Here is a 26,365-nt window from a genome sequence, read left to right as displayed (position 1 = left end):
CTGCAGTCCACCGCTCAGCGTCCACTTAGGGGGTCGGCAACACAAATGTTGAATTAACACCTGCTCCACTTCGCCTGCTCTCTGCTGCGAAACGCATATTTCACTTTAACTCATACACAAGATTGAATAGGTTATGGTAAAAAGGTTCACTGTTAAATCTATGGCTCAAAAACAAGAGCTGGTGAAGGTATGTCATATGTGTATTTTTACTAAAAACAAAAGATTTCGGCTTATGAAAACCTAAAAATGAAACAAGTGAATAACCCCAAGCTCATTCTCTTTCCCTTCTACTGAAATAGCAGTGTTAGGGTTTTTTCTTTAAAATTCAAAACTCATTTTCAGTTTTCACCCAGAAAGGCTGAATACAGTGGCTAATGAGTGGGTGGGGAAGAGGAACGAAAAGGTTTTGTACGTGCAAGAGACCAAGATGCAGAAGAGTATCATCAGGTGAAAGAATTACTCCTCTGGGTTCACCCAAAGCATGATTGACAAGCTGTCAAGCCAGTGGCAGAACGAGGTTTGCGAAAAAGGCAGTGGTTGAAATAAGCGCCCCCCCAAAGCCCACTCAGTATATTAGAGGCAAAGGGTCTGCTAGACAGCATGCATAAGAGCGCATTTGTGCATGCTTGTGCTTTGTGTGTTGACGTTTAAAAGCTTAGACCTATTGGCATTATTAGTGCTTGGGTGTATTTGTGAAGTGGATGGTGGATTTTCTGTTTTTTTCAATAACCGGCATCTTTACTTGATTCGAGAGCAGAAAGGTGATAGATGAACTACTACTTGCATATCCATACCGTCACCTTTTTTGGCACAACTCCGTTTTCTTAGAATCACTTTCTGATGCGTACGTCTTCAATAATTAAACTACGACTCGAGCATCTGCCCCTCTCTCTTCTTGACTTTTTTTGTTTATTTTCAGTTCATTATTATATAGTCTTTCATTTTTCTCTTTTCCAGTGTCCAATAAATGGATCCATGAACGTGGGCAGGAGTTCAGGCGGCCGTGTGGCTTGTCTGAATTGTAAAAGACGCACTACTCAGACATATCCTGATGGTCAACCGCTCCAAATCTCAGCTGTAAACGTCAAATGTACATTTCTACATTTTGTAACTGTTGACTGAAAGAACACATCAGGTCCTGTTCTGGAACCCTCAGCCAGGTGCTCCTGTGGAAGATAAAGCTACGCCAGTTTACTTCGTTGCTCATTTTTAACTGTATACCAAACGGGTTTTACAAATATGAAGACAATGTACAGGTCCAATGAAGGAATAGTAGAAAAATACATCAGGCAATGTATTCAAATGGCGTCCCTCTGCGAATCAACGCCTACTCTACCATATTGCGCACGAGCAGAACATCGAACAAAATAAATGTGCAATATAAATTAATTTTCATCCAGTGTTAAATCTTGGTCATTTTACACAGAAATATCATGTAACTCTAATCAGTAGAATGCAGGATGGAAAGCTGTGGATGGATTCTGTCTTTAACTCTGTATTCTACTTCCTTTGGAAACGAGTTTTTTTTTGTGTATTCGTAGATACGTTTTGTGCATCGTGTACTGCACTGGAGTATAAAAACATGTTTCCAGTTAGCAGTCTGTCTTTCTTCGTCTCAGTAAGCCCATCTGATATTGCCAATTGCCTTTTTCTACATTACCTCTGTCGAACATAAACCACACGCTGATTGCACGTGCATTTCATTTTCTCCACTCTGCCATCTCTTGGAGGGAAAAGGTTATCAAATTTACGAACAAGATAAGCACAAACGTGGGATTAATGAGACCATTTCAGGTCTGCACCGGATGCCGACTTTACATAAACGGTGCCAAATGTTTGATTAAAATTGCTTTGCACGAAGGGAAATCTGTACACAGTTGAGATGCTGCAAACTTGATATTATCACCGCACACAGCATAGTGTTAAATTCGGTGACGGTTTCCTGTAAACGTTAAAGGGCGTTTTGAAGATAGACCAGTACTGCTAGAGTGGCTTGTAAAGCAGAGTTGGTGTTTTTAAAGTGGTATTCACAATAGCATTAAAAGAAAAGCCTCACCGAGACTATCTTGGTACTTGTCTTCCGTAATCGACCCTTCACAAGGTACGTGATGATAAAATGATGTTTTGAAAATGAGCCAACAGTTCTTGGGATAAGTCTTTCCCTGTAAGAACCAGAGGTACAGCAATGCACATCCGTCGTTGTCCTCTATTCTCCATCGCAGTGCAATCTTCCTTGAGCACATTTAGCCTGGTCTTCTGAGAGTAGGTTGACATTTTAAGATTTGATTGAAACCTTGTGCCTTAGGTTACTGGAAAAGCAAATGTAAAACCCAGACTGAAAGCTGTGAGAATTCAAACTTCTCATATGCTGTGATTTAAAATCCAAACATGTTTTTACTTGTTGATTTCAAAATGTATATTGTGGCGATAAACACCTATTTATAGTTTCAGAATTGTGTTTTTTAAGTGCTTTTTACATTTTTATATAGGTAATGTTTTTGCAAGCGGGGAAGGTTGTCATGTTGTGAATGCACTCCTAAGGAGTGAAGAGCTTTCAACCAAATTGGTGCTGCTTTTGCACAGGAAGTGATCTTTTGCTGTTGTTTAGTGTGTGTTTAACTAAAACAAAAATATTTACCTCGACTCTAGGAACAAGTGTAAAGCAAAACACACTATTGTATTGTATCCCAAAATAGCCAGTGGCCTGTCTTGTACAACTTCAGTGGTTTTGATTTTAAAATACAAGACCTAAATGGCCTTTTCTACAATGTCTAGAATCCATTGACCTTTCTTTTTTAAATTTTAGGAGATAAGCCAGTGGTGTGTTATGTGCAAAGAATGCTAATTGGGTACAGAACCACATTTCATGACTCCCACACCCCCAGCCTAATACTGCCCTCTTTGAATGCACTTATCAATCTTCTTTTAGAATAGAAAACTATGAACATCAAAACTCCTGCCTCTTGAATCGCGTATTTCTTACTCAGTACCAAAACTGTAACAGAAACCAAAATGTGTCTTGCAGCATAGTTTGAAATCTGCAAAATCAATGCTATTTTTGTTTAAAGTTCTGATTTGCCAACAGAAAGTTCGAGCTGTATATGTTTTAAATTCAAATCCTGTGACCTAGCATCTCCGAACCACTCAGTATTGCTAAAACAGCAAGTTTTTCGGCATAGAGATTGACCTGCATAATTTTTTTTTTTTTTTTAATTTTTTTTTTTGTAAAGCGCTAGTAAATCTTTTAAAGTAATGTCAGCTGAGACGGACGTTCACTCCATTAATCTTTAGTGGCAGAGTAAGGCCTACCATCTCCCAAACGGGCTGATAGCTGCATTGCTCATAATGCCTGCATTGGAAAGCTTGTGATGCCTGTCTAGGAGTGCCGAGTTATTCCCAGCTCTGCACAGTGTCTCATCTGGAAAGTAGTATGTCAGTTTCTGTAGGTTGACACCCAAGGGCCAACATTTAAAATGTAGTGGGTTAGTTTCAGTCATGTATGATGGCTCTCTAGTTTCTGTTTAATTGCATCATGCGGTAGACTCCATTAAGTCATCTCTTGTTTATTAATTAGAAGTATTCTACTGTTTTTGTTTGCATGTCTTTAAAAAAAACATATGGTGATGTGTGAGTCCCTGATTAATTAATATGGGATCTTGGGGGAAGGTGGATTAATTTGTTTATTGTGTCAAAGTAGGGTCGTGTTTAGTCCAAGACATGTTCAATCTCTGGGTCCTACAAATACCGCTATTTTGTAACAGTTCACAATTTGATTTTACAAGGCTTATTTAGAGCTTGCTACCTGCAGTACGGATATGTTTAATGTATAATTGTATGAGACAATCCTGTTGAAGCTTTCTGCTAATTTCACCGGTGTTGTTGAAAGTGGATCTTTTGAATCAAGAGTTCATCCTCCTGTGTGAATACAGCACTCCTTTTATGTGAAATATACATGCTAAAAACTGTTGGGCTGACAAAGTGTTTGGCGTCATTTCCTGACTATTTTTTAACTTTGTAATACAAATTTCTTAATGTGCAATTCGGCTCAAATCTGTTTTTTGCATTAAAATGTCCTTCATGATAAAAAAAAAATTGTATGGCTTTCTACTTCATTTTTTATAACTGTTCAGTATTCAGTTTAGTTCAGTTCAAGTAACTTCATTCGGTTGTGAAACAACCATAAAACTATATATAAAATAAGTACAGTAAAAGCTAAACCGCAATTATTAAAATATAAAGGCACAACAAGTTGTAATAAATAAAGTCAAGAGATAAAAATACAGATCTAAAATCCTGCCAATTACAGACTAAAAATGGGACCCTAAAAACTAAATATACAGGCAATTTGTTAAAAGGCATTGCACCCAGTGAATTTACAGTTGCATGAAGAAATGGGCCTATCCCTAGACGCATCTCCTCGTTCGGCATTTGTTAGCGAAAGCGATAAGATTGGGTGCAGCGCCTACAATTTCTTGATTTCACGACATTGGCAAGAACGTTTTTCATATATGATTTATAAAAGTTGCAGAAAAATAAAAATCACCACATCGATTGCTTAGAGATACAATTACAAGCACAGACTCTCGCTTCGAGGTTATGCTGGAACCCAAAGGGGAAACGCAATACAAATGTAATTGTGTCTGTTCTAACGAAGTAGCGAAAGGCACTCCCACTGGTTTCTCACAGATAGCAGGTTGAAAAAAATCCCTAAGCTAAGATTCAAATATGTTGCTACTGCGGGCTTCAGGGATTCCTCCTTTGGCCTGTCTTCTTGGAACTGGATTAATAATAATGTTTGCTTGTGTTTTTATCTAAAACAGCACATTTAGGGATATCAGTAATGGCATAGCCCATCTAAATCTAATACAGATGAAGTTGGTCAGATAGTTAAGACCCAGCTCTTTGTGGCAGATATAGTGTGGGGGCGATATTGGGGCACTGAAGATTTTCCTACAAAATCGATTCTCTTCCCTTTGCAGTATGGGGCAATCAGAAATGTTGAATTTTCATTCACCCTGTGGGCATAACCATCTTTGTGGCTATGGGAACACCTACTACGATGTGTGCAAAACCTCTTAATACCTACGAGGTTTGGTATACAGGTCCCTGCTCATAACAAGAACTGGCAAAGCCAATGGGTCTCGCTCTGCGTTTGTCAATGCAAACCTATTGGAAAATGTGTTCAGGCAGTTGTGGTTGCTAGCTTTTCTGAATAACAGACATTACTTCCACTAGTTTTTAAGCTAACTGTAATTAAGTAAAATCTTTATTAGGTAAAATAAAACCATTACAGTTAAACGCCATCTCAAATAACACATAATTACATCAGACTAAACCAGCTTGCTGGCCCTAAACACAGAATCTTAAAAAATAAATAACAAATGATCTTAATCAGTGATACGGGGCACAAGGTAAACATTAAGTGGTCTGCAAAGCGTCAAGCAGTATTGCAAAGCATTGAAGGCATTGGAGGATATGGGTGGGGGGGGGTTTGTAACATGGATGGCGTAGGTCGGGTGACGCAACATGGAGTGGACAGGTGGATGATGAGAAACATTGATGGCATGGGTGGGGGAAGTAACGGGCAAGAGCAAGTAGAGTGGGAGAAGCATATAGGCAACAGCAACACAGTGCGTAGGCACGGAAGTACACTAGTTGAAAGCTGAAAAACACATGCACTCTCAAGGACTGCTTAACCAAAAGAAAAAAAGTAGTGCTTAGAAAGCAAGCAATTGAAAGCATAGAAGCCATTGGAGTGACAAAAACAAGATTGTTAAGCTGGAATACACATTAGCAGGCAAATGAGTGATAGGAAATCCAAATTGGTTTTCAAGCCCTTATATATTCTTGGTAAGCCCACAGTGTGTCAAAACAGAGTCTATATGATGTTTAGTTGTCTTATTTTAAAAATGACAAAGCATCCGCGAAGAGAGAGTAATAACCGCATGCAATACAACAAGCCACCTGCCTCTCTTAAGCAAAGTTCTGTGCTGCACCTTTAAGACCACTTATACTTGCAGTTGGGCCCTTGTAGAGCAGGCTGAAAGGCTACATCACATCTAACAAAGAAATCAAACAAAAAGCCTAACCCTCTAATAATTTATTTATGTTCGATGGCATGTGTGACGTGTGACTATAGATACACATGCTTTGCATACTTCTGCAATCTAGTGGTGGGTCAGAAGAATCTTCTGGAGTCAGGAGTTAAAGTGACCCTCCGCTCGGTGATGGGGTGTTTTCTTTCCACCATGGGGTTCATACGTGTTCCTTGGTGTTCCAGTTCAAGACTGTTTCGGGATGCCTTGGGACCATTATGCAACCCCATACTTGTCTGTTTTGTTTTCATTGTGTTCCATACCCGTCCATCGAAAACAGAAAGAAAATCATCCTTCGATTCGATGGGCTTCACTCATGGCCTTCTGTTCTTGCCTGGTCAGGTGTCCCTTTTTTCTTCTTTTGCATCGGACCTGGAAGATAATACACTGCTGATGGATCAGACTCTTTTTCAGCTCTGTCCGAGATGCCAGGCTAAATATCTGCATGCAGACCAACATTTGGTTTGTAACCTTTGCCTGTCTCCCGACCACGACGAGGAGAGTTGTGAGGCCTGACTACTGATTCAATCCAAAAGACATTGCAGGGTTCGCCAAGTGTGTCGGAAGGAAATGCAGTGCAAAGAATTAGAGGAGACATTGGACATCTGTGGTCTCCAGGATGGAGAGCTCATGGAGTAGCTGCATGAGGCTTCGGCAGCGGAGGTAGAGGACTTCTCGATTCCAGACTCTGAATCAGACTCAGAAACATGGGTCAGCGTGAAAGATATTACATCAGCGCAGCACACAGTGATTACAAAGGCCCCTACCCATCCCACCAAGAGACATTCAGCATCGACCGAACATACAGCTTCTGGGCCACCACTGCCAATAGGCCATGGTAGGCACCAACTAATTGCTAGGCTGTCCTGCCCTTTGGCTCAGCGCCTAAAGCTCACGCCGATAGAGATAGCTGATCAATCTTGTCCCTGAGCTGACCATCTGCCTCTTCGGTTCCGACTACCTCAGTGCTGACCACCTCAGCACCGAAACAAAATCCTACTTCAACATCAAAAACTTCAACTGTGGTATCGAAAACGACTGCTTCGGCACCGGATCCAATATTGGAGACTATGGTGGAGAGGCTCGATACGAACAAAGGACACTGCATATCCAGCCTGTTACTGGTCAGATCGTGTGAAGATGGTAAAGCTGATACAAACTGCATCCAAGAGCCAGCTTTCATCTGAGGAAGCTATTGTTTTAGCCTCACCTAAGAAAGGACATTGCCGCCAGTCCCATTCATCTACCTCTGCATGTCTCTCCTCCACCTCCACATTCTCCAGCACCTTCCTCACCACGACTCCCTTCTTCACCACATCTTTCACACTCTGACATAGCTGATGTAAGTCAAATGAGGCTACATCTTTTAATGAGCTTGTAGTTAGGGTGACTGCATGCCATCAGGTCCCTTTACACAAGGATCTTATAGAGGGTGATTTCCTTTTTGAAACTATCTCCATTATTATTAGGGCTTGACAATATCTGTTCATTTTTAAAGGAATGACCCATCATGCAGACAAGATCTTCAAGGATGCAGCATGCGCCTGAATTCTAACACCCAGGGCAGATAAAAAAAAAAATACAAGGCATCGCCGCCTTATCCTGCTTACATTAGAGGACATATTCTACCTGAGTCATTAGTTGTATCAAATGCTTGTAAACAAGCTAATTCTCAAATCACTGCAGATGCTTCTCCATCAGATAAGGAGTCCAAACTCATAGATGCATCAGGCAAAAGGGTGGCAGTTCAAGCAGCTAATCATTGGAGAATCATTGATACTCACAGGCAAAATATGATAAAGCACACTGGTATGAAATGGAAGATAACATTCAACATCTTCCCGACAAGTATCAAGAGGGGCCAACAACTTGTTCAGGAAGGCAAGTTTATTTCCAATATTTCTATTAGGTGTGCTCTGGATGAAGCAGATATAGCTGCTAGGGGCATAAATACTAGCATACTCCTACGTAGACATGCTGGACTGCACATATCCGGGTTGAAAGCAGAGTCTCAGCAAACCCTTTTAAATGCCGCTTTTGATCAGCAACACATTTTTGGTCCCCAGGTGGACCAGGAACTAGAGAAGATAAAAAAGGACACTGAAGTCGCAAAGCCTATGGAGGCACTTCAAACTCCTATGGTTCCTTTCTACAACTACCTTTAAGCAGGGTAGCAAACAAACCTAATCTGATTTCTTTGCCTCCTTTAGAAACTACCCAGCATCCCCTTCAAGAGGGTATTTGAGGTACCTAAAGGGGGAACAATTCCAAAGGTCGAGGGAAAGGTGCATCCACTTTTGCCACCCCTTCTGCATCTTATTAGAGACTCTCTTCTCACCCCACCCCCCAATCATTTAACATCTGTTGGTGGACGCCTACAGCAATTTCTTTCCACTTAGAAAAGAATGGGAATGGATCAGTGGGTATTGGAGGTTATCCAACATAGTTATTGCCTGAAGCTCATCAAAACACCTCCAAACATACCACTATGCAAACACAAACTTTCCATGTAACATCTAAATTTGTCAAATCAACAAGTGCAGGCTCTCTTGTTCAAAGGAGCCATAGAACCAGTCCCATTTCATCAGAAGGGTACAGGAGTATATTCACTATACTCCCTCATTCCCAAAAAAGTCAGATCACTTTGACCTATCCTAGATCTCAGGGCATTAAATTGCTGCATCTTTTCTGAACACTTTCATAGGGTAACGCTCCAGGATGTGATCCCTCTATTACAACATGGATATTTGTCTGCACTAGAATTAAAAGATGCCCACTTTGACATTCCAATGCATCCAGCTCACGGGAAATACCTTTGGTTCGTAATACAGGGAAAAAACTACCAATTCAAAGTACTCCCATGCATACTTACTAGAGCACCTCATGTCTTCACAGTGTCTCACAGTAGTTGCAGCACATCTATGCAGAATATTCATGTTTCCTATATCAGAACGACTGGCTCATCAAATCCAATACGCTTCCACTATGTCTGCAACACACCCAGTCCACACTTCCTCATCAGCTGAGGTTTACCATAAACATACAGAAATCAAACTTCAACCTTCACAAATCTAGCCATACCTAGGAGCTGTCCTCAACACACAGCCAGGACTAGCTTATCCAAGTGCAGCCTTGATTCAAAATATCACAACCCTGCTGCAGCAGGTGCACCTCAATCAACAGATAACAGTAAGAACAGTTCAAAGGATTTTAGGTATGATGGTATCTTGTAATGCAATAGTACCACATGCAAGACTGCACATGCATCCACTGCAGGAGTGTCTGGCAAGTCAATGGTCTCAGTCAAGGGTCAGGTACAAGATCTAGTGTTGGTAAACAGCAGTAATAATCACTCTGTAGTGGTGGAAAACTCAAAATTTGTCAAAAGGGTGGCCCTTTCTTGACCCTGTTCCCCAGATCACTCTTACAGCGGATGCATCTCTAACAGGATGGGGTGCTCACCTACAAAATCTATCCATACAAGGACTTTGGGACTCCAAATACCAAGTCCTGCACACCAACTACTTGGAACCTCAAGCCATTCATCTAGCACTCAAAGCTGTCCTAGTTGACTTAACAGACAAGGGTTGTTCTGGTCTGAACGGACAATAAAACTGCAATGTTTTATTTGCAGAAACGGGGGGACACATTCTGTTTAGTTATCGCACTTGTCTCAGACAATCTGGCGTTGGGCATAAGAACACATTTACTTGTTAGATGAATATCTCCCACGGATGGACAACCACTTTGCTGACCTCAGAAGGATGCAGCAACAAGTCCACGAATGGGAACTCACCCTCGAATCCTCCTTCCATACTTTCACAGGTGGGGTTTTCCACAGATAGACCTGTACGCAAATATAAACACAAAATGCCCAAACTTCGACACCTGCTGTCCAAGGGCAATTCTTTATGGATGAATTGGTCAGGGATATTAACCTTCACTTTTCCACCTCTCCCGCTTCTTCCATTTGTACTCCGAAAGCTCAGGCAGCCGTCACTCTCCCTCATTCTAGGGGAACCTAGTTGGGCACGAAAACAATGGTACACCACACTACTAGAACTATCAGTAGTACCCCATGAGAAGCTTCCCCATACACACTGAACTTCTCACTCAGAACTGCAGACACATCAGTCCATAACTGCAGACAAATCCAGCATCCAAGTCCCAAAGAACTGAATCTTGCGATTTGGCTCTTGAAGTCAGAGTTTAGATATTTTAATCTTTCTCCAGATGCATGACCATTCTTAAGGAAACGCGTAAACCCACCACTAGGGCATGCTATGCTGCTTAGTGGAAAATATTTGTTTTCTGTTGTTGCAACAAACATATTGACCCCTTTAAAGTGACTGTTCAAGATATTGTATGCCATTTACTTCATTTACAAATGTGTGGCCTAGCATCTACTTCAAAAGTCTTTCCGTTGCAGAGGTAGCTGCATACATGCAAAACAGACAAGATTTATAATTCTTCAAAATTCCTATTGTTAAAGCTTTTGTGGAAGGCTTAATGTAGGAAAGAGTCCCTTTTGGAATGGTTACCTCCCACACTTTTTGCCTGATATCTGATGGTAACTTGCGTTCTCGGTTCAATCCAGTCCAAAACATTTTCTCTCTGTCTTCATTTCAGCGACTGAATTGTTTTGATAGTATATTCTCTCAATTCCAGAACCGACTCCCTGCCCTTTGGGGCGTCCGCACCCCTCTTCGGGCCTACATTCTCCATGTGGCATCTGGCTATGCAGACCTGATGGAACAGAGTCTGTAGGAAAGTGCCCCTTTTGGCATGGTTTAACCCCCCATTCCCCTGCTAACCCCACACTTTGTGCCTGATATTGATGCTAACTTGACTGAGTGTGTGCTGGGATCCTGCTAACCAGGCCCCTAGCACCTGTGATCTTTCCCTAAACCATATCATTGCTTCCACAATTGCCAAACCGCTGGCACACAGCTAAGTCCCTTGTAAAAGGTACCAGTGGTACCGGGGCCCTGTGGCCAGGGAGGATCTTTAAGAGCTGCAGCATGTAAAGTGCCACCCAAAGGGACCCTACTCCAAACACATGCAGACTGCCATTGCGGATGGTGTGCGTTGTTTGGGAATAAACGGTAAAGTCGACATGGCACCCCTCTCTGGGTGCCATGCCCACAACCCACTGCCTGTGGCATAAGGTAAGTCATCCCTCTAGCGGGCCTTACAGCCCTAAGCCAGGATGCACTATACTGCAGGTGAGGGTATTGCGTAGGCTCTCATTATTCTAATGAGACTACTGGATTTGAGCGGAAGAATCACCTGCGGAATGGGAGACGGAGTCTTAACCCACTGCAGGTGTCACCTGTTCGCCCGAATCCGTGTTTTGCTCCAGCTAACTAGCAGTGCTTCATAGCTACCAAGGAGCAGGGATGATGGGCAGACGAGCGCATGACACAATTTACTCCTCAAGGAATTCTTGGTGACTCAGGTCTCATCAGTTTTCTCTCTGTTACATTAGTCTCAAAATGACAAACAGGCAGTGTATGTTTCAATAAGGCTTTAATGAAGCAACTGCATCTTAGATAGCATAGCATGTACTGCAATAACTAGGACAATACAGCGTGACAGAATTAGAATTGTGAAAAGGAGAGTGAAGCATAGAAATAACGCTACCATATTGTCACTAGCGCCAATAGACTAATTCCTGCCTAGGCTATAATAGAGCACAGCATGTTCAGCTCTAGTTCTGCCCTTCAGGTTCCCCTGGGAAGACATCATCCCCCATACCGGAGCAAAGGCCTGAAGTCTGCATAAGCAGCTATAGCGAAGCTTTCAGCAATCAGTGGTGGTCCTCTGGCTGGAATCTCACTCTAACGTGTAAGGGACAGGGAAGTGTTTATATAATAAATCAGCTGATGTTCTGGGAAAATGCCCCTACATAGGGATGTGTGTTTTTCTATGAACACCAGAGACAAAACGTTTACCACATTCACCGACAGCCTTACTGCAGCCTTGAATGAAGCACAGAGTGAACAAGAATGTCTTGTTTGAGAACGTAGGGCTGGCCTAAGCAAGAACAGCTAGATAGAGAGAAATAAAACAAGACTGCAAAAGTGGTTATTGTTAAAATAATAAAGCTGAATAAAATATATCTACGTTAAAGTGCACAGCGGCAGGCCTAGTGTGCTAAAATAACGTGCATGAAGCTATAACTAAAATGGCTACCCAACAAGGGCATAGCTGCATGAGCAATATGCCCCTAAAGGGTCTAAGTCCGTTCTTAGACATTGTAAGTGCAGTTTGGCCATATTGAGAACATGGCTGGGAGTTTGTCATTATGAACTCTACAGCTCCACAAAGGCTTCACTTAAGACTGGGAACTTTGATATCAAACTTCTCAGCTCAGTAAACCCACCCTGGTGTCAGAGTTGGATTTATTGAAAAATGCACATCTTAGAGATGCACCCTGTACATCCCTCCCCCCCCCCCCCCCTTTAGTGTAAGGCTTACCTCTCTGTGCCAGCTTGCCACTAACAGACAAGTTTCTGACCCCATGGGATGAGATCCTTTGTGCTGTCTGGGGTCAGGGACATAACCTACTCTGGATGGAGGTGCTTCACTCCTCCTCCCCCTTGCAGGAACTGCAACACTTGGTGGTGAGCCTCAAAGGCTCCTGTCTCGTGTTACACTGCCCCAGGGCACTCCAGCTAGTGGAGATGGAAAGTGGGGCTTGATCTGCACTTTTGGCAGCAGGTTTGGTGAGAAAATTAGTAAACACCAGGAGGTGTGCCCACCCCAGCTGGGACCACTCCTAGGGTGCCCAGAGCTGAGGTGAACCCCTCCTGGCAGAATCCTCCATCTTGCTTTGGAGGATATTGGCAAATAAGGTTAGGAATGTGCCCCCCTTCCCTAAAGGGAGTGGGCAGTGGAAGGGTGAAGCCACCCTCGGGGACGGTAGCCATTGGCTACTGCTCTCTGACCCCTTCAATGCCCCTAAATCTAGTATTTAGGGGCACCACTGAACTTTGCTTTTCAGATTTCTGGCAGCCTGCCAAGAAGAAGGACTGAAGAGCTGCACCAACAGAGGAGACTACAGGAGACAACTGACTTGGCCACAGCCCTACCGACCTCTCTGCAGCTTCAAGACTCTCACTACAAGAAGATAACTCATCCTGCAGGACCAGTGACCTCTGCAAACTCACAGAGGACTGCCTGCCTACCCAAGGACAAAGATCTCCCAGGGACAGCAGCCCTGTTCACAAAAGAAACTTCCAAGAAGGACTCCAGAACTGCCCCGGATAAGCGAGTCCTGCCCACTGTGAACCCAATGCCCACAGTCCATGTCCAGGTGGCCCACCAACCCAAAGAAGGTCCCTAGGCAATTCCGACCTTGAGTCCACCGTGGGTTGATCCCTCCTGACCAACACAACAATGCCTGCTGCCTAAAGCCAGAGGACCCCCCTGACCTGATCCGGTGAATATTTCCCAAAGCCTACAGGTACTCTTGCACCGCAGCCACCTGGCCTTGGGAACCCAACTGACGGTCCAGCAACGTCCAATATGCTCTCTGCCTACCTGCCCAGTAGTTAGTTTTCTTCCTTCGTCTCCTTGAGCCATGCCTGCCTGCAGCATCTTTGTGACCCCCGGGGTTCCCTCGTTGAAAAGCATTGGGCGCCCTATGCTGTGTTTGCCGCCTGCACCCGGCCGTCCCTGTGCTGCTGAGGGTGTGTTTTTGGTGCTGACCTGTGGCCTCCCCCAATGCTGATCTAAACCCCCCAGGTCTGTGCCCCGAAGTCGTTGATACTTACCTGCAAGTTGTTTCTTTCTAACTGACCCGTCTCCACATGATTCTAGTGGGTGCCCGACACCAACTTAGACCTCCGCACCTGTCCTGCCTCATGTTGCTGGTGGTGCACCCTTGGTGTCTTCCTAAACTTTGCCCTGTGGACACCTTAAGCCCCGAAGACTGGGATCGTAAGTCAAGTATTTACCTGCAAATTGTTATTACTTTTCCTCACCCAGTACTGCATTGCTTTCTTTGAGAAATCGCACTGTCCACTTTTGAAACTGAAAAGTATTGCTTATCTGTAAACTGTTTTACCTGTGAATTCTAAACAAAGTGCTTTTGATACTTGAAAGTGATACATTCTTGAAACTGTACTTACCTGCTACAAAGATTATTTGTGTTCTAGAAATAAAGCAACAAAATATCATTTTTGATACATTAAACATTGGCCTGGAGTTAGTCATTGAGTGTGTGCCTCATTTATTGACTGTGTGTTCAACAAATGCTTAGCACTACCCTTTGATGAGCCTATCTGCTCAACTACACTACCATAAAAGAGAGCATTAGTATTATATACTTTAGCCTCCGTAAAGCTTCTGGGGATCCACTGGACTCTGTGCCCTATATCCTTACTTTGGTATAGTGTATCCAGAAACCGCTTCCTATACTTAAGGGTAATTCCACGCAAAGTGCCTCCTGCACCAGTTTAAGAATGTCAACATTGTACTCACTAGGTTTATGGGGCCACCCTTTATACCACTGCATAACTGTCCACTGCCGTTTTTATCATGGAAAGTAGCTTTTTCTTTTAATAGCAATCACTTCACTAAGACGTGTTGGTGAGCTTCAGGCATTAACAAACCATTTTTGTTTAGATACATAAGGATAGGGTAGTGCTGCGGACCAACCCAAAATTCCTTCCCAAGGTAGTTTCTGCATTTCACCTAAACCAAATGGTTCGATTACCAGTCTTCTTCCCTCAACATGAGTCCTTTGCTGAAAGAGCCTTGCACATATTAGATGTAAAAAGAGCTTTAATGTTTTATATAGACCGAACTAAAGAGTTTCGTAAAACTAAACAATGTTTTGTTGCTTTCTCGCCTCCCCACACCAGCAAGGATATAGCTAAAGTAGGTATCTTTAGATAGATAGTTAAATGTACCCAAACTTGCTATGCCAAATCTAAAAGAAGTTTGCCCGCACCTCCTAGAGTGCACGCAACTCGTAAGTTATGGAGCTTCTATGGCTTTCTTGTGTAACATACCAATAGCTGAAATTTATAAAGCAGCTACATGGTCAACTCCACACACTTTTACTAAACACTACTATGTTGCTGTATAAACACATCAACAAGCAAATGTTGGACATGCAGTGCTTTTTACTCTTTTTCAGACAACTACAACACCCACGGGTTAGCCACCTCTTTATGGAGGGTACTGCTTTACAGTCTATGCAGGGCATGATTATCTACAGCTACACATGCCATTGAATGGATTATGTTACTTACCCTCTAAGCATCTTTTCATGGCATGCAGTGCTGTGCGCACTAACCTTGAGAGGAGTGGGTCACTTTACCTTGTGACTCCAGAAGATTCTTTAAAGAAAAAACATTTATAAACATCAGGACCCAACACTAGATGGCAGAAGTATGCAGAGCATGTGAATCTACAGCACTATAATCCACGAACAGATGCTTACAGGGTCAATAAGATCATCCTTTTAGCTGATACAGCATAATTTAATCTGCGATATCCTTGATATGAATTACATAATTAATTTACATTTTATAAAATAGGTCAAACCACATTGCAGATTTAATATACACATTTGACATATTTTACATCATATGTCCTAGAATACGCCAATAACAAACCCAGCTGAATCAACATTGTGAGTGTAAAATACACCAAATTGAATAAATGTGACCTCATCTATAACAATTGAGAAATGTACAATCCCCAACATCCCCTCCACTACTCTCAGTACATATCAGTCAATTTGGCAATATTATACAATCAGTACCTATTACAAGTTCTATTATGTATTCCGAGACCCAAGGATGGGGGGAGAGGGGGTTGGGAGGACTAAGCCCCTTGATTGCAATACAACATTTTGCCAACAAGGGTCCCAAGAGTATAAATTTGCGACTTTGCTTCCTACACCAAAAAGGAAAAAACAATCAACAGTATCCCCTATGGGGCATGTAAAATTTTCCATGTGGTGACTCTCTCCAAGGCCATCACTATGCTCTTCAAGTATGATTCCAGTCCACTACAGTGCCACAGTATATGAAAGAAATCAGCTGATGCCACAGCACAGCGCGGGCACCCAGGGGAACATGAAGGGTATATATGATGAAGAATGTTTGGGGATAGATACGTCTGATGATTATAGTTATATTGTATAAGTTTAAATCTCTCGTTTGAACTACCAGTCCTAGTACCTTCATACACTCGTTTCCACTCTGAGGCTGAAACATCCTTATCAAGTACCGCCCCCCACCCACGCTGCACAGTTAGCATAATGCTTGGGATGTCGTCTCTCAAGGCTCTATAAATATGGGGAATCAGTTTCTGTCCGCTCCCTAAGGACAACTGTGTAGTCAAAGTGGAAGAAACCATAGATTTGTCAGGAAAACAGCCACAAACTGCAAGCCGTCGCCAGCATTTTTGCATATTGTAAGAACTGGCCCTTCCCCAACTGGAAAGAGTAATTTACATCTTGCTGCGTGATAAATTGCTCTCATCCTTCCATTTCTTCATGGACCTAGCCAAGGTAATTCTCTCAAATGCCTGCATAATCCCATAGTGTGCATCCCTAGTGTATGGGGTGCAATGCAACATGCTTGACACCGTACAGGTCCCTACATTACATACCTGTTGCACTATATAAAGCACTGTTCCCTACTCTGCCTGGTTTCCCAGTAACAGAGCTGACAGAGTATACTCCCCACACAATCCCTGTAAAAGCTTCATCTCCCAGTTAATGTCAGAGGCAAACCAATGTCATACATTCTGCAGTTGGGAGGCAAAATCCATATGAGGGAACTCCATTACTCTGCGTTCTCATGTCTGCTGCAGCATAGGCAGGCTCACTCTCTTCCTCTTATTTGCCCTTAACAAGTCTTGTATTAAACTATCTAAACGTGCAAAGTGTGATCTGGGTGCTTCATAGAGGGTATTCTGCAGGCCATATAACCATCTTCGGAATGGCTGCTCTACATATCAATGAAAGCGGCGACTCTTTCCAAAACGGAAGTCTGTAATACCTCCAATACCCTGCTGTGATTAAGGTCATAAAATTTGTCCGCAGTATGTGCCAGTCTTATCCCTAGGTATTGCAGATGCTCAGATCCCCACGGTAATCCACCCGCCGGGAGAGTTCCGTATGATCCCCGGTTATAGCGCCCATCGTCCTTGTTCCTTCTGTTGTCAATAGGTTTCAACATCTATCCTTTCTTGTACTCTGTGGGGACTGTGGTATTGGGTTGATTAACAGTCTAAAACAAAAGTCCTTTTGTGAGGGGTTAGATAGTCAAAGAAGATACATTCTCTAATAGTGACCTTTCTGTGGCCAAGGAGGGGGAAGAACAGATTACAAGTATTTTAGAGAACCCTGAGCAAACTGAAGCTGTTACTGTTTAGCATTGTAAAACAAACCATCTTCGACCCCTTGATGGGTTGAATGCGCCTGTGTGTTGGTGGGTGTATTTTTTATATATATATATATGTTCGATGGCATGTGTAGCTGCAGATACACATGCTGTGCACAGTCCGCCGTCTGGTTTTGGGCTCAGAGTGTTACAAGTTGTTTTTCTTCGAAGAAGTCTTTTCGAGTCACGAGACCGAGGGACTCCTCCCATTTCGATTCCATTGCGCATGGGCGTCGACTCCATCTTAGATTGTTTTTTTTCCGCCATCGGGTTCGGACGTGTTCCTTTTCGCTCCGTGTTTCGGGTCGGAAAGTTAGTTAGAATCTCGGAAAAAAACGTCGGTATTGTTTGCGTTCGGTATCGGGTTAGTTAGAACAAATCGACACCGAATTTTGAAGAGCTCCGGTGGCCCTTTGGGGTTTTTTCGATCCCCCGTCGGGGCCTGGTCGGCCCGGCCACGTGCGACTTCAAGGCTCATGGAACGGACCCCATTCCGCTTCTGCCCAAAATGCCATCACAAGTATCCGTATACAGATCACCATCTGGTCTGTAACTTGTGCTTGTCCCCCGAGCACAAGGAGGATACTTGTGAAGCCTGTCGAGCGTTTCGGTCGAGGAAGACGCTGAGAGACCGAAGAGCCAGGAGACTACAAATGGCGTCCACGCCGACAGGTCAAGATCGTTTCGAGGAGGAAGAAGAAGCTTTCTCCATCCGCGAGTCGGATTCGGAAGAACTTGACGCCGAAGAAACAACTAAAACCGTGAGTAAGACGTCGAAAATCAAGACTCACGAGAAGTCTACAAAAGCCCAGGGGACGCCACCGCCCACAGGCCATGGCTTAACCCGAAAAATAGGTGACCCATCCAAGGCACCGAAAAAGGGCATGCTGGTGTCGAAGTCATCCGACTCCGGTCGAGATACCGCCACACAGCAACCTCGGAGCCGAGACAGCGGCTCCGAGAAACTTCGGCACAGAGACAGCGGCACCGAAGAATTTCGGCACCGAGACACCACGCCGAAAACAAAGAAGGTTTCTTCGGAGCCTAAAAAGACTTCCGAAAAGGTTTCGGTTCCGAAACAGCCAGCCTCGGAGCCGAAAACTAGTTCCTATACAGAGGAACAAGGATTAACCTCCCAATTACATAGATTTGGAGAGGAGCTTCAAGCTGTAGAGCCTGACTACACACAAAGAAGGCTTCATATTCATGAGGACACAGGGAAGATAACCACTCTTCCCCCAATCAAAATAAAAAGGAAACTTGCCTTTCAACAAAAGGACAAGCAACCACAGGCAAAGGTGGCAAAGAAAACAACCCCACCACCGTCTCCACCACCATCAATACATGCATCACCAGCAACAACTCCACCACTGATGCACTCACCAGCTCATACCACAATGAGTCAGGATGATCCCGATGCATGGGACCTCTACGATGCTCCAGTGTCTGACAATAGCCCAGACTCTTATCCTACAAAACCGTCACCACCTGAGGACAGTACATCCTATACACAGGTGGTTGCAAGGGCAGCCGAGTTTCACAATGTCTCCTTACATTCGGAACCAATTGAGGATGACTTTCTCTTTAACACCCTATCCTTCACCCATAGCCAGTATCAATGCCTTCCCATGCTCCCAGGAATGCTAAGACATTCAAAACACATTTTTCAGGATCCAGTTAAAGGCAGAGCCATAACTCCAAGGGTGGAGAAAAAATATAAGCCACCGCCCACAGATCCAATATATATTACAACACAACTAACACCAGACTCAGTAGTTGTGGGGGCAGCTCGTAAGAGAGCCAACTCTCATACCTCAGGCGACGCACCACCTCCAGACAAGGAGAGCTGCAAATTTGATGCTGAGGGAAAAAGGGTTGCAGCACAAGCAGCAAATCAGTGGCGTATTGCCAATTCACAAGCACTTTTGGCAAGATACGACAGGGTTCATTGGGATGAAATGCAACATTTCATCGAACACTTACCCAAGGAGTTCCAAAAAAGAGCGCAACAGGTGGTGGAAGAGGGACAAAGTATCTCAAATAATCAGATACGGTCTTCCATGGATGCAGCAGATACAGCTGCAAGGACAATAAACACTGCAGTCACAATACGAAGGCACGCATGGCTGCGCACTTCTGGGTTCAAACCGGAAATCCAGCAGGCTGTGCTCAATATGCTGTTTAATGAACAGCAATTGTTTGGGCCGGAGGTAGACACTGCCATCGAAAAACTCAAAAAGGACACCGATACAGCCAAAGCCATGGGCGCACTCTACTCCCCGCAGAGCAGAGGCACATTTCGGAAAACACCTTTTAGGGGAGGGTTTCGAGGTCAACCCACAGAAACCACAACCTCACAAACAAGGCCTACCTACCAGGGTCAATATCAGAGGGGAGGTTTTCGGGGGCAATTTAGAGGGGGCCAATTCCCAAAAAATAGAGGAAAATTCCAAGGCCCCAAAACCCCTCAAAATAAGCAGTGACTCACAAGTCATGCAACCCCATCACATAACACCTGTGGGGGGAAGACTAAGCCAATTTTACAAACTTTGGGAGGAAATAACAACAGACACTTGGGTCTTAGCAATTATCCAGCATGGTTATTGCATAGAATTTCGCCAATTCCCTCCAAACGTCCCACCGAAAACACACAATATGTCAAAACAACATATAGATCTTCTAGGACTAGAAGTTCAGGCATTGCTACAAAAGGACGCAATAGAATTAGTACCAATTCAACAAAAAAACACAGGAGTTTACTCACTGTACTTTCGCATACCCAAAAAAGACAAAACTCTGAGACCAATACTAGATCTCAGAACACTAAATACCTACATAAAATCAGACCACTTTCACATGGTCACATTACAAGACGTAATCCCACTGCTCAAACAGCAAGACTACATGACAACATTAGATCTAAAAGATGCGTATTTCCATATACCAATACATCCTTCACACAGGAAATACCTAAGGTTCGTATTCCAAGGAATACATTACCAATTCAAAGTGTTGCCATTCGGAATAACAACTGCGCCAAGAGTTTTTACAAAATGCCTGGCAGTAGTAGCTGCACATATCAGAAGGCAGCAAATACATGTGTTCCCGTACTTAGACGACTGGTTAATCAAAACCAACACGCTAAAACAGTGTTCACAGCACACAAAATATGTCATACAAACCCTTCACAGGCTAGGTTTCTCCATCAACTATGCAAAGTCACACCTTTTGCCGTGTCAAACGCAGGAATACTTAGGAGCAACAATCAACACAACAAAAGGGATTGCCACTCCAAGTCCACAACGGGTTCAAACATTTCACAAAGTAATACAGGCCATGTATCCAACACAAAAGATACAAGTCAGAATGGTAATGAAACTACTAGGCATGATGTCTTCATGCATAGCCATTGTCCCAAACGCAAGATTGCACATGCGACCCTTACAACAGTGCCTAGCATCACAATGGTCACAAGCACAGGGTCAACTTCTAGATCTGGTGTTGATAGACCGCCAAACATACATCTCGCTTCTATGGTGGAACAGTACAAATTTAAACCGAGGGCGGCCTTTCCAAGACCCAGTGCCACAATACGTCATAACAACAGATGCTTCCATGACAGGGTGGGGAGCACACCTCAATCAACACAGCATCCAAGGACAATGGGACATACATCAGAGACAGTTTCACATAAATCACTTGGAAATGTTAGCAGTATTTCTAGCGCTGAAAGCATTTCAACCCATAATAACCCAAAATTACATTCTTGTCAAAACAGACAACATGACAACAATGTATTATCTAAACAAACAAGGAGGGACACACTCAACACAGTTGTGCCTCCTAACACAGAAAATATGGCATTGGGCGATTCACAACCACATTCGCCTAATAGCACAATTTATTCCAGGGATTCAGAACCAGTTGGCAGACAATCTCTCTCGAGATCACCAACAAACCCACGAATGGGAAATTCACCCCCAAATACTAAACAATTACTTTCAAATTTGGGGGACGCCTCAAATAGATCTATTTGCAACAAAGGAAAACTCAAAATGCCAAAACTTCGCATCCAGGTACCCACAAGATCAATCCCAAGGCAATGCTCTATGGATGAACTGGTCAGGGATCTTTGCATACGCTTTTCCCCCCTCTCATTCCATATGTAGTAAACAGGTTGAGTCAAAACAAACTCAAACTCATACTAATAGCACCAACATGGGCGAGGCAACCTTGGTACACGACACTACTAGACCTGTCAGTAGTACCTCCTGTCAAACTACCCAACAAACCAGATCTGTTAACACAACACAAACAACAGATCAGACATCCAAATCCAGCATCTTTGAATCTAGCAATTTGGCTCCTGAAATCCTAGAATTCGGACACTTGCACCTCACACAAGAATGTATGGAGGTCATAAAACAAGCTAGGAAACCTACCACTAGACACTGCTACGCAAGCAAGTGGAAAAGATTAGTGTATTACTGCCAGAATAATCAAATTCAGCCATTACACGCATCTCCAAAGGATATAGTAGGATATTTACTACATTTGCAAAAATCAAATCTAGCTTTCTCTTCCATAAAAATACATCTCACCGCAATATCAGCTTACCTACAAATTACTCATTCAACTTCACTATTTAGAATGCCAGTCATTAAAGCGTTTATGGAAGGCTTAAAGAGAATCATACCACCAAGAACACCACCTGTTCCTTCATGGAACCTCAACATTGTCTTAACAAGACTCATGGGTCCACCTTTCGAGCCCATGCATTCTTGTGAAATGCAATACTTAACGTGGAAAGTTGCATTTTTGATTGCCATCACATCTCTAAGAAGAGTGAGCGAGATTCAAGCATTTACCATACAAGAACCATTTATTCAGATACATAAAAATAAAGTAGTTCTAAGAACAAATACTAAATTTTTACCAAAGGTTATCTCACTGTTCCACTTAAATCAAACAGTAGAATTACCAGTGTTCTTCCCACAACCAGATTCTGTAGCTGAAAGAGCACTACATACATTAGACATCAGAAGAGCACTAATGTACTACATTGACAGAACGAAACTAATTAGAAAAACAAAACAACTATTTATTGCCTTTCAAAAAACCTCATACAGGAAATCCAATTTCTAAACAAGGCATTGCTAGGTGGATAGTTAAGTGTATTCAAACCTGCTATCTTAAAGCAAAGAGAGAGCTGCCTATTACACCAAAGGCACACTCAACCAGAAAGAAAGGGGCTACCATGGCCTTTCTAGGAAATATTCCAATGAACGAAATATGTAAGGCAGCAACATGGTCTACGCCTCATACATTTACCAAGCACTACTGTGTAGATGTGTTAACTGCACAACAAGCCACAGTAGGTCAGGCTGTACTAAGAACATTATTTCAAACTACTTCAACTCCTACAGGCTGAACCACCGCTTTTGGGGAGATAACTGCTTACTAGTCGGTGCACAGCATGTGTATCTGCAGCTACACATGCCATCGAACGGAAAATGTCACTTACCCAGTGTACATCTGTTCGTGGCATGAGTCGCTGCAGATTCACATGCGCCCACCCGCCTCCCCGGGAGCCTGTAGCCGTTTAGAAGTAGATCTTCAACATTTGTACATTTGTAAATATATTACTTTAACCTTTATTATGTACATACGTATTCATTCCATTGCATGGGCACTATTACTAACATACACAACTCCTACCTCACCCTCTGCGGGGAAAAACAATCTAAGATGGAGTCGACGCCCATGCGCAATGGAATCGAAATGGGAGGAGTCCCTCGGTCTCGTGACTCGAAAAGACTTCTTCGAAGAAAAACAACTTGTAACACTCCGAGCCCAACACCAGACGGCGGACGGTGCACAGCATGTGAATCTGCAGCGACTCATGCCACGAACAAATGTACACTGGGTAAGTGAAATATTCCATATATATATATATATATATATAAACACAAAGTAACATAATTGGGTGTGATATAAAGATCTGTTTTTTTTTGTTTTGTTTTTTTAACTTGGCATGTACAATCCCTCTAGACAGACACACACAAAGGGGGCTTAGGTGAGATTAATAAACCCTCAACAGCTTGATGGGCAATCCTGGACAGGATGGGAAGGAGGGGCTGACACACCTGAATGGACAGTGTTCTGCCACACACAAAAGGCTTCATGCTACCCTGTAGTGAGTCTGGAGCCAGGGTATGGAGGTAGGACCACTGTACACTTCAAAGACCTTTCTTTGAAGTCTCCCCCACTTCAAAAGTGCAACTGGGTATAAGTACAGGACCTCTGACACCACCAACTCAGTACACTTCTGGACCTTTGGATACTCTGCCGTGAAGGACTGCTGTGCTGCTACACGGACTGCCACTCAGCTGAGCTCTGCTGGAGTCCTGCTTTGCTGAGCTGGGCTGCTGCCCTCTTGCCTACCGTGAGAAGGATTGGACCTACAGCTGTACAACCCAGAACCTGGGGTGATTCCAAGGGCCGGCTGACTGGTCTTCTGTTTTCTGAAGTCTCAGGGACACAAAAGACTTCAGCTTATCCTGCGACAGCACCTGGATTTTGCTTGCTGCAAGTCTTGCCCTGCTAAGTGGTGCCAACCCAGTCCTAGGCCCTTTTAAGTGGGTGTATAGTGTTCTTCAGCCAGACCCCTTGCATCCTCATAGGAATTGGGCATCTTCACCTTTGCATGAGTTGCAACCAGTGCATCCTCATCATTGTGTGAAGTTCGCCTTCGGAATCGACACATCGCCATCTACATGGGCAACAGCCACGTATCGCTTTCTAACCTATGCATTGCAATCTGAATCGGAGCAGTTGGGTGCAGAAAATCAATGCCTCACGTCCACTGCACCCTGCATCTTTGTTGGCAAAGTTGCATCCCTGCTCAAGGTAGCATATTGAGCAAGCCCAAGTAGGTCCCTGTATCCGGGCTGTGCTACATCGCAGTCAGGCTGAACATCTAACTTTGCCCCACTACAGCGTGACCTGATATCCTATTTAGGTGCCTATTTCTTCTAAGCGCTATTTTACTTTTATTCTTTAAAAATTCATATCTTGATTTCTACTTATTGGATTTTTGCCATTTTGGTCGTTTTAATAAACTTAGCTCTATGTTTCTAACCTCATTATTTTTGTGTGGTGTTTTCACTGTTTTACTGTTTGGAGTGTGTCACAAATACTTTAAACATTGCCTCTTAAGTTTTGCGTGACTTCTCTGTGCCAAGCTAGTAGAGGGTGAGCACAGGTTAACCTATGGTGTGTCTGTGACTTACCCTGACTAGGGTTGTGGTTCCTGCTTGGATAGGATGCCTACCTCCTCCAACCAGAAACCCACTTTCTTAAATAGGTCATCATGTCAGTGACAACGTTAATGAACTAAAAAAAAAAAACACAGAAATTCACCAGTTAGTTAAAGCTAACTATACCTTGCTTCCCTGAGCCATGCACTGCTTAGGACCTCACATAGTACATCACTCATGATGTTTTCTGACATAATTTATGGCCATTGATTACATCTCAGATGACCTCAATGATGACAACATCCACTTAGTGTGTTATTTTGTTTTATAGTTACATTGTGGCGGGTAGCTACCATATTTTCTGCTTAATGTTGTACAGCCTGTGTCCAGCTAATGGGTGTAATAATTTACAAAACACATGCGCTTCCCATGCATAATAGGTATGTAGAGGTATTGACCACATTATAAATCTTTGTTTTGTAGAGTAACTGTGTGCAGGTAACAGTTGACAGCTTGTGTCCAGTATGTTCCCCACAAGTGTTTTTGTTCAGCAGAATACATTTCCAACAAGGCAAAGATTCTGCGTAGCTGATATCAAGTATTGTAAACAGCCATGAGTTATTAGACAGCATCGTCTCAGCATGACAATTTCTACATAACATAGAAGACTGTGTTGGTCAGTTACTAACCCACGTACATGTGCTTGTTTTGATTTGGAAGATGGATTATCTGTAAAGTTTTCACCACAATATAAAGGCTGCAGGTATTATAATATCCAACACAATCAGGCCTTGGTTATTTTAAGTGAATAGTGTTTATTTTTTACTTGTTCCATAGAGTGTATACTGTTCTTAGTAGATACTTTGAAACAGTCTGTGGTGGATTTCTCATGAGAGTTTCAGTCTGTAAAGGTGGATTTCTCATGAGAGTTTCAGTCTGTAAACAGTGCAGTACAAAGTAAACTCTTTACAAGGTGAAAACACTTTTTACAGTACCCACTTTTCTACTTTGATACAGAGGAAAGGAAGGGCTGCACAGCCCCAGTCTCTGAGCATTAACAGACCCCAGAAACCCCAATGCTCAGGGCCAAAGGCAATTAAAAATGGGAGGGGGTGTGCTGCTCCCCACCAAGCCTTCTTTGGCCCCAGGTACCCCATCCCCTGTGTGCCAAAATGTAAATAAAATAGGAGAGGGACCCAGAATCCCCCTCCCCAAGTCTTTTTTTTTTTTGACCCCGAGGACCCCATCCCTTGAGGGCCAAATTTAATAAAAAAGGGAGCCCCCCCCCCACTTCCCTGATGATTTATAGGCCCTATGAGACCTTATACCCTGGGGCTGAGTTATTAAAGGGAGGGTGGGCCGCAGGGCCCTTCTCCCAAAGCCTTTATTGGCCCTGGGGATCCCATTCCCTGGGTCTATAACTTATTTTAAAGGGGAGGGGGCTGCATGGCCCATTTCCCCAAGCCTATTTCGGCCCCAGGAACCCCATCCCCCGTGGCCAGCCTTTTCTTAAAGAGGAGGCAGGCAGCATGGCCCCCCTCCACAAGCCTATTTTTGCCCTGTGGACCGCATCCCCTGAAGCCTCCATTTTAAATAGATGGGT

The 26,365-nt window shown here is 43.4% G+C and overlaps 1 protein-coding gene across 4 annotated transcripts in view; it reads left to right on the top strand.

The window, feature by feature from the left end:
* P4HA1 (prolyl 4-hydroxylase subunit alpha 1) overlaps window positions 1-4,092 on the top strand; it is a 299,327-nt gene extending 295,235 nt beyond the window's left edge. For all 4 annotated transcript variants that reach the window (XM_069240397.1, XM_069240396.1, XM_069240399.1 and 1 more), the window contains exon 15: window positions 958-4,092. In XM_069240397.1, coding sequence (XP_069096498.1) covers window positions 958-1,025 — 68 coding nt within the window. In that variant the 3' untranslated portion in view covers window positions 1,026-4,092. The remainder of the gene's footprint in view (window positions 1-957) is intronic.
* The last annotated feature ends 22,273 nt before the right edge of the window (window positions 4,093-26,365 follow it).

This window comes from Pleurodeles waltl, chromosome 6 (assembly GCF_031143425.1).
Source record: "Pleurodeles waltl isolate 20211129_DDA chromosome 6, aPleWal1.hap1.20221129, whole genome shotgun sequence".
In the NCBI taxonomy this organism is placed as follows: Eukaryota; Metazoa; Chordata; class Amphibia; order Caudata; family Salamandridae; genus Pleurodeles; species Pleurodeles waltl.
Note: the sequence above shows the minus strand (reverse complement) of the source record. Positions and strands in the feature narration are given on the sequence as shown.